This window comes from Cinclus cinclus, chromosome 23, assembly GCF_963662255.1.
Source record: "Cinclus cinclus chromosome 23, bCinCin1.1, whole genome shotgun sequence".
Lineage (NCBI taxonomy): Eukaryota > Metazoa > Chordata > Aves > Passeriformes > Cinclidae > Cinclus > Cinclus cinclus.
This window is the reverse complement of record NC_085068.1, coordinates 6,199,371-6,207,624: the sequence shown is the minus strand read 5'-3', so window position 1 is coordinate 6,207,624 and position 8,254 is coordinate 6,199,371. Positions and strand designations below refer to the sequence as shown.

At 46.1% G+C, this 8,254-nt stretch overlaps 1 protein-coding gene and 1 long non-coding RNA gene across 3 annotated transcripts; one reads left to right on the top strand and one right to left on the bottom strand.

Annotated features, from left to right (window-relative positions):
* Positions 1 to 952: 952 nt before the first annotated feature.
* Positions 953 to 1,505, bottom strand: LOC134052912 (uncharacterized). The gene is made up of 2 exons (XR_009933909.1): positions 1,365 to 1,505; positions 953 to 1,254 (listed from the first exon to the last, which is right to left on the bottom strand). It is a non-coding gene; the product is annotated as an uncharacterized LOC134052912 (long non-coding RNA).
* An 84-nt stretch (positions 1,506 to 1,589) lies between these two features.
* Positions 1,590 to 7,708, top strand: LOC134052911 (transcription factor HES-5-like). 2 transcript variants are annotated; one of them, XM_062507647.1, is made up of 4 exons: positions 1,590 to 1,667; positions 1,804 to 1,984; positions 2,113 to 2,350; positions 7,465 to 7,708. In XM_062507647.1, exons 1-4 carry the CDS (start codon positions 1,605 to 1,607, stop codon positions 7,469 to 7,471), a joined length of 489 nt encoding a protein of 162 aa, XP_062363631.1. In that variant the 5' UTR covers positions 1,590 to 1,604; the 3' UTR covers positions 7,472 to 7,708. The 2 variants fall into 2 exon arrangements, with proteins under 2 accessions (XP_062363631.1, XP_062363632.1); XM_062507648.1 differs by lacking the exon at positions 7,465 to 7,708 and having other exon boundaries at positions 2,113 to 3,189.
* The last annotated feature ends 546 nt before the right edge of the window (positions 7,709 to 8,254 follow it).

Here is an 8,254-nt window from a genome sequence, read left to right as displayed (position 1 = left end):
ATGAGTCCCAGCTCCGGAGTTTCAGTTTCAGGGAATCTCCCCGAGAGGGATGAGCAGAGGGCAAGGTTGGTTTCAGAGGTGGCATTACATGGGCTCGGAGATAATCCACAGGCTTTGAGGAGAACATGTGAAACAGTGTCACAAAAGCTTTCCCACAACTTGACATAAAAGACCCGGAGCTCAACAGCTGCTGCTCTGTGCTGAGAGAAGGGAGCCCATTCAGGGCAGCACAATAGGGATGGAAAAGCAGAGCCTGGAAGAGGTCATTGAAGCCTTACCTGGTGCACCGATAATGAGCTGCAGAGTGAGAGGGAAATGTGCCCTGAGCTCTCTCTGGGTGTGTGTGTTCACATTAAAGGCTGTGTGTGACCACACACGCACATTAATGCAAAGGTGAACACACCTACACCTATATAAATGTGAATACAACCCGTATTTACTCACTACAGTAAGAGCTCCGTGAACATAAGCCCTGACATTACTTGATGGATAGATTGCTGACAGATCTGGTTCAAGTTTTCCAGCAGGAATCCATGGCTGTGTTTTTATCAGAGACTGTCAGCTCTCCCAGCTGCAGACACCTCCCGAGCACAGGCTGTGCAAAAACAGCAACTGGCCCAGGGGAGAATAATGAGGAATCGGGAATTTAATTTCTAATTACTTTATGAGGATATAAATCTCTCCTGCACCCAGTTTTCCTTTTTTATAGACTAAATGAAAATAATTAGAGTAAAATGTGTTTTTGGGAGGAAGTAAGAGGCAGCATGCGATACTGAACTGATCTGAAACAATCCCAAGGCACTTCTCCACAAGTATTCATCTTGCAGGTATCTGGAAATAGAAACATAAAGCACTTACGACTTGGCTTGGGAGTTTTCTAAGGGGATGCACAAGGTACTGAGAGAAGGGAACAAGGATCAAACCAGAGAATGTTTTCAATAATTATGCGTACTTAAAATTAAATGTTTTTTATTTGCGGTGAGTCAAAGCGGGAAAGCCATTTTCTGCTTCCCATGGGCAAAGCTGGTGCCAGAGGCGGCTGTGGGGGGGGGGCTCACAGCGGAGGGCAGGTCGGTGGGTTTGAGGAATTGTTGGTCGCCAGGAGCTGCTGGCGTGTGCCTTGTGCCCGCTGCCGCGTGTGCCCGGGCGCGCTGCCGGGAGCGGCATTCCCACCACGGCCAGCTGACCTCCTCCTCCTTCCTCCTTCATCCTCCTCCTCCTCCCGCGAGTGAAGCCCGGGCCGCCCCTGGAATGCTATTGATCCGCGGCATTAGTCAGCAGCCTTTCCCTTGGAAGGGCAGCTCTTTCCCAGCTCCTGACGCGTAACTCGCACCGCGGCCTTTCAGGGAGCGCGCAGTCCCCACCTGCTCATCGGGGAGAAGTTCATTGTCCGCGGCTATTCACCGCCACCGGAGCATGCAGGAATAGCTGCTTCTCCCATTGTGCTGCCCGTGGCTTGGATTGGCTGGCGAGTGTGGGAAACGCCAGCGAGCCGCACACCCACACCCCGGCTCCGGGCTGGGACGGTATAAATACCGGCACCGGCAGCTTCCAGCAGCACGTTCCTCCTGGGTTCCGCTCCAAGACCTCTCTGCTCAGGACAGATGGCTCCCAGCAGCGTTTTCTTGGAGCCCGACAACCTGCTGACGCCAAAGGAGAAAAACAAAGTAAGTGCAGGCACAGCGGAGCAGTTTACACCTTGCCTCACTCTGTTTGGGAGCGGCGGTGGGCAGCGAACAGCCTCGCGGAGTGTCAGGGAGAGGATCCTTTGATAGCAGGTCTCTTTTCCTTTGCTTTTTACAGCTGAGGAAGCCGGTGGTGGAGAAAATGCGCCGGGACCGGATTAACAGCAGCATCGAGCAGCTGAAACTGCTCCTGGAGAAGGAGTTCCAGAGGCACCAGCCCAATTCCAAGCTGGAGAAAGCTGACATCCTGGAGATGACTGTCAGCTACCTGAAACAGCAGAGCCAGCTGCAGATGAAGAGTAAGCATTGAGTTTTCTGTCAGTCTCCATTTTACCAGAAATCTGTGACTGTTGTATGAATCCCGAGTGGTGAACAGCTGTTCTAAACTATTCTTTCTTCCCTCTCTCTGTTTTCTTCCCTTCTCTAGCTGCAGGATCCTTCCATAAAAGCTCTCAGTTTGACTACAGAGAGGGCTATTCCAGGTGTTTGCAAGAAGCTTTCTATTTCCTCTCTCTCCACAAAGTCCGAACTGAAACACAGACCAAACTTTTAAGCCACTTCCAGAAGAGCCAGTCAGCTGCTCCAGAGGTGTCCTTCTCCCCTGGGAACGCCGGCGCCCTGAAACAAGTGTCTCCAAAGGACAGCAGCCCTCTCTGGAGGCCCTGGTAATCGGGGGAGTCCTCACTGCACAGACCTGTGGCAGTCCAGAGGAGGGGTCTGACTGCATCTGATAGTCCAGCTCTGATCCTCTCTCCTGTAGGGATTTTTATTTCCCCCTGTGTTTTATTTATGTATGAGAGAATGCCATGCTTTTGACTCTTTTGGGATCCTCTGGCAAAAGCTGAGGTGTTCTGTTTAGTGTTGAAGCTGCGTAGGCACTGGTACAGTGCTGCCCGGGCAGGGGCAACATCTTCAGAATGAAGGAAGGTGTTTGTAAATGTTACAGTTGTGATGGACAGGAATTGCTGGAGGAGATTTTCTCTAATATTCCCAGTAAGAGCCATCAGCTTTGCTCTGGCTTGACTGACAACTCTGGTTGGCTCAGTCAGTCTGGAGGATAAATTTATTCCCTTTGGTTCATGCGCACTTGGTTAAAATATTACCCTCTGTTTGCTTATCAGTTGTGGAGCATCAAAAACAGGTTTGGTTTTAGTTTGGATTTCTCCCCCACAGCCCTTTCGTAGTCCTGTATATACAGTATGAGGGATGACCAGGAGTTAGGAAACTATGTGGAATATTTCTACTCTTCGATGCTTTTTTCAATTTAGAAAAAGAATGTTATTGCTTTATGTTAAAGAAAAGTAGTAGGTAACAGGCTTGATTTGTCAATGTTATACATTTTGGGTGTAAGCTATGCTTTTTTTTAGCATTTTCATTATGATAATGATTTTTTTATCTGTATTGAGTGGTTGAATTCCTGGTGGATGGTGTTTCTCCCAGTGCTGGGACTGCCCTATGGCTCACCTGCATACTGTGTATGCGTCTCTGTGTGTGTAGAGAGCAATAAAATGCATTTGTGTGCAACTTCTGTGTGGGTCTCTCCATCTGAAGGATGTGCAGCCACTTGCACCCCTGAGAAAGGTTAAGTCATTCTGAAGAAATGTTTTTTTTCTGTAAAGCTCAAGGAACTCCCACTCATGTTTGCTCTGTATGTTCTCATTAATCCCACCATGTGAGTCACCCCAAACCTCAAGGAGTGCTCCTTGCACACAGATTCCTTCAGAACCCTACCAAGCATTTCCTCAGTCACTGCCCCTCCTGTCCCACAACCCCTCACCTGAGCAGCAATGTCCTGCACCTGCCCAGAACCTGAGTCCTCCTTCCACATCATTTGCTCACAAAGTTAGATCCCTGAGCTCAGTTTTGAGGGGTGGGTTTATGGCAGGTTTAGAGGGGCTTCTACCAGGATTTGAGGGTTTGGTTTGGCAGGATTTGAGGGCTTGGTTTGTGCCAGGTTGTGAGGGGTTGTCTTGCCAGGATATTCAAGGGGTTTGTCAGGTGTTGAGGGGGTTGCCACAATTTAAAGGGTTTGTCAAGCCTTGAAGAGTTTGCCAGGTTTTGAGGGATTTGACACAATTTGAGGAGTTTGTCAGGCTTTGAAGAGTTTGTCAGGTTTTGAGGGGTTTGATGGGATTTGAGGGATTTGTCAGGCTTTGAGAGGTTGGTTTCCCAGGATCTCAGGAGTATCTCAGGCTTTGAGGGGCTGCTTTGGCACAATTTGAAATATTTCTGGCAGTGTAACCTGGTCCTTGTGTCTTCTCTGTGGTGTCAGTCACGCCATTGGAGCACTGGCTCTGCCCCATGGGCACAGAGTGTGATGTGGCCAAGAACATTTGTTGCTTTTTCCCTGCGTGAAAGACAGAAGTGTGTGAGCTGCTGCTGTGGTGAAGGGTCTCTGCAGGAATCACTGGGTCACAAAGTCTGGGCTGAGCTCCCCTTAGCCAGAGGTGCAGAGAGAAATCCTGTGGGCTTCTCCCTTCTAGGCACAAAACCCAAGGACAATGTGAGTGAAGTTTGTCCTCTTGGCACTTGCAGCACAGCCTGCGTGTCTGAGATGTGCACCCACTGCCCAGGGAAGCAGCTCTGATTCCTTGTGGGTGAGTGAGGCTTCTGGGTCTGCATTTTGGTCTCTTCCAAACAGCAGCATCCTCCTTTCAGTAAGGCTCCAAGTGTGGAATCCTGTTTCTACTCTTGTGAAAGGCTGAACTCTCTTTGTAAGCTCATTGACATGACAGATTTAGCCTTCAGCCTCTCATCCAAACTTGAGAGCGTGGGAGGCTCTCACCAGAGCTGGATCTGGAGCCGTGGGGAGCAGCACGCTCCTGGTACCTGGGTTTCAGGTGACACATCCCTTATCTAGAGTAGAACAACTGACAGTTTGCTTCTGAGGAGAATAATTTTGCACTTACAAGCTTTAAAGCAAAAAGGTAAGAGCCAGCTCCCACTTGGATTACCCACCAAGTCAGGAAGATCTTTGGGGAGGTGTGATGTGAAAAACAGGGCAGCAGTTCCACTGGCAGGTTCTAGCACCACAATTACCTTTTATCTCGCATCACACCTGAGGAGCAGAAGACTTCCCCAGCTCTACCTCTGACAGCAGGCGTGGCAATGCTCATCTCTGTGGTTCTGCTGGCTGGTGCAGCTGCCCTCACAGGTATCTGGTGAAGGAGGAAAAGTTATGTGCCCCATAAGTATGGAGAACATGACTGTAAAGGGGTAGTTTTGTAATAATATCCTGAAGAATGGTCTTAGCTCTTCAGCTGAAAATTCCTCTCACTACTTACTGGTGGGACTGTTTCCTTTCCTTTGCAGCAGTGCAGGAATCAGAGGTATCTCTTTTTTGGGGTAATGCATTAAAATCTGGTTTGAGACTGACCCAACAGTGGTTGTGGCTCTTAAGAGAGAAGTAGAAGCCCGGCTGCTAGTGTGGAAAGAGTAGGATTTACTGATAAAAGCTGATAAAAACTGACTGTTCATACTCTGTGTTTTCCTTTGACATGTCATGAAGGGCATGGGCAGCTTTTGATGTTAACCAGGAGAAAAGGGATCAAACAACTGCTCCTGTGCAGGAAGTTGGTGCCAAACCCAAAAAAAACAGACCTGAATTGGACCTTGTTTGAACTGTGACAGACAATGGGGGTGGTTAAAAAAGCAAGCACAAACCCTTTTTCTTCCCCTAAATTGTCATGAAGAGAAAGGCAGCTTGAAAATGAAAAGGAGGGTTTGCAAAGGAGTTAATGAAATAGCCCAGTGACATCTTCTGAAGCATCAAAGTCTGCAATAGCTGAATGATCAAGGCACTGGGAGTGTCATCAGGGGCTGGAAAACTCTTCCCTTCTACATCCCCTTCAGGAGCAGTGGGCTGTGTGGAATGCCTGGACTTCTATTCTTCCCCCATGGACAGTTGACACTTGGTGTGCATTAATTATTGCACTGTTGCTTGTTGGTGGGAAATTTTTATTTTATTTTGTTCTTTCTGCGTAATATACAACACAATGCCTTTTTGTACAGATTTTTCAATTTTTCGGAGAAAAGATATTGCTGGGAAAAAAATTGTGCACAGCAAGAACCATGTAGGTTTTAGCAAAGAAAGTGAATATCCTCTGCGTCCAGTATGTCTAAAAATAAAGTTTTTATTAAAGAAAACACATTCTCTCTGTGAAAGAGCTTTCCTGGAACCTGCAGAAGGGAGAACTCTGAGTTATGTGGCTGTTTGCTTTACCTTAAGGAAAAGAATTATTTTGGAAGAGCATCCCTGCGGACGTTTTTCAAGGAAGGATTTGGTGAGGATAAAAATGCTTTAGTTATCAGAATTGTTTATAAAATGAGATGTAGAAGAATCTTGAGAGGCACAGAGAAGGCCCTGGATGGGTGTGCTGGGACATCTGGGAAGTGACATCCACATGACCATGAGGAATGGAAAAAATGGGAAATGTGGTCTTTTTGCTTAAGGAAAATATGATAGACAACTTCTTAATTTTTTTTTTAAATGTGTTAGTTTTTTCAACAGAATTAGTTCTGGGTGTTTTTGCAGAGGAAGGTGATGGTTCAGAAACTCTGGTTTATAGGAATGGCTGTGCAAACTCACAGCTCTGATGGGAAAAGCTGCAGCAATGAAAAGTGGAAGGGTTTAGGGAATGCTTTAAAATTCCTTTAATTAATCTCTGCTGTACCCAGGCAGATCTGTCCATGAAGAAACACTTTCTGTTATGGCCCTAAGAATAAAAAAATCGTGATTTTTAGGGTTGGATTTGGTTTTCAAGTGCAAATACTGGTCCCATTCTCATGTTCTGGAAACCTGTGCATTGCAGTAATCATGGAAGGGCAAAGTGCCTCCAGTTTCTGTCACCCCCAGCTCTTTTTGCACAAAAAGGGAGAGCCACAGTTCCAAAATTTGAAAAGGATCTGAACTTAAAATGAGGCTGATTCTTGTGTGCCCGCTGAGAATTGGGTTTGTTTTTGGTGGTCAAGTAAGTGACAAGTCAGTAAAGCATTTTCTAACATTTATTTCTGAAAATACCAGGGGCAAATCCGCAGCTGGTTTTGTGCTTGCTGCTTTTGTGACTTGTCTGTCTTCCTGATTGTGTCACAGAGAGCAGTAAAGACAGAAATTGGAAAATTACATTTTTTTTTGGCTGAGATATATATATATATATTTTTTTTTTTTCCCTGGTAGCTGGTTAATGTTTCACTGGGAGGGTTGGATGTTTTCCAACACTTCCAACTATGGAAGCTGCTAATTGTTAACCACTGCTCATCCCTCCACAACACTCAGGAGGGGTCATTGCAATTGTTGAGTGAAAATCTCAGGATAAAACCAAACCCCCAAAACAGAGAAAATTCAGAGAACAGTGACAAGACACCTTCAGCCATCTTTGTGCTGCAACAGTTTTCTGGTAAATTCTGTTTTCGACTTCTTTGAACTGGCTAATGACTTATTGCTGCTGTTGGAGTCAACTGGATCTTGAGATATTCAGTGTTACTGCTTTATTGGGGTGAATTTTTAAATAAACAGCAATGAAAGCAGCTCTTAAGGACTTAAATATTACTGTTGTCAGTAAGTGTTGTAATTAGGAGGAGAGATTTCTTAATTTTTAGGCAGCAGTTTCTCCAAAGATGTTTTTGTAAAGAAAAGAAATACCTGTCCTCCAGCCCCATAATTATAACTTCCAGGTGGAAGCTGCTGCAGGTGAGCTCTGCAGAGCTAAGGACAGAGGTGCAGCATCAACCAGGATCAGCAGACTACCAACTAAAAATGATTTCTTTTTTTTTTTTGCAGGGTTTGATGTTTGCACCAACTGTGGATCGATGGAGTCTCGAGGAAAGATTCTGTTGGGTCTGAATTTTGGTCTATTAGGAGCTGGAGAGGGATTTGACACCAGGTGGCAGCATGGGAGAAGGAAAGGCTGCGATTCTTCTTTTCCTAATTATGCAGTAAAGCTTCTCTGAGGCTTCATTGACTACGAGTCTAAAGCGCAGCAAAGCACCACAGGGCTGAAGCATTTTGTCGTTGTGGAAAGGTAACACAGGGGTCAGTAGGAATTCAGGGCCATTTCCTGGGGGTTTGGAGCCTGCCTCTTATCTCCAGTGTGTGTGCACAGCACCGGGATCAGTGGGGCTGTAAGGGGAGGCTGGAGCTGGTGCACTTTGCACTTGACACAAACTGGCAGCTGGGAAGCGTTCTGCAGGTGGGAGATGGGATAAACGTACATGAAAAAATAGAGTAGCTTCCACGGGCTGTGATGGTCACTTGGAATTAACCTTCCCAGGCACATTTTAATAATTATCCCTTTCTTTAAGAGCTGCGTGTGCCAGAACCTTTAATGGTCCATCTCCAGGGCTCAGTGGTTTTGCAGATTCACACATGCAGTTACTGCCTTGCTGTCAAGTGATTCCTGTGATAGAAAGGATTTTATGGAATAATATTCAAAACTCACTATTAAATCTTGGAAGTTTAAAATATTCTCATTGTAATAGGATGCTTACCAAGGAAAGCCCCCCAAGCCTCACCATAGGAAAATCCTGCTGAATCAGCCGCTGTGATTTTTTTCTTTTAAATTTTATTAAAA

Excerpts from the sequence above, each read along its gene's own strand:
- LOC134052911 (XM_062507647.1), top strand. The coding sequence starts at position 1,605 with ATGGCTCCCAGCAGCGTTTTCTTGGAGCCCGACAACCTGCTGACGCCA. Across the intron at positions 1,668-1,803 it reads CGCCAAAGGAGAAAAACAAA|CTGAGGAAGCCGGTGGTGGA; the intron begins GTAAGTGCAGGC and ends TGCTTTTTACAG. Across the intron at positions 1,985-2,112 it reads GAGCCAGCTGCAGATGAAGA|CTGCAGGATCCTTCCATAAA; the intron begins GTAAGCATTGAG and ends TCCCTTCTCTAG.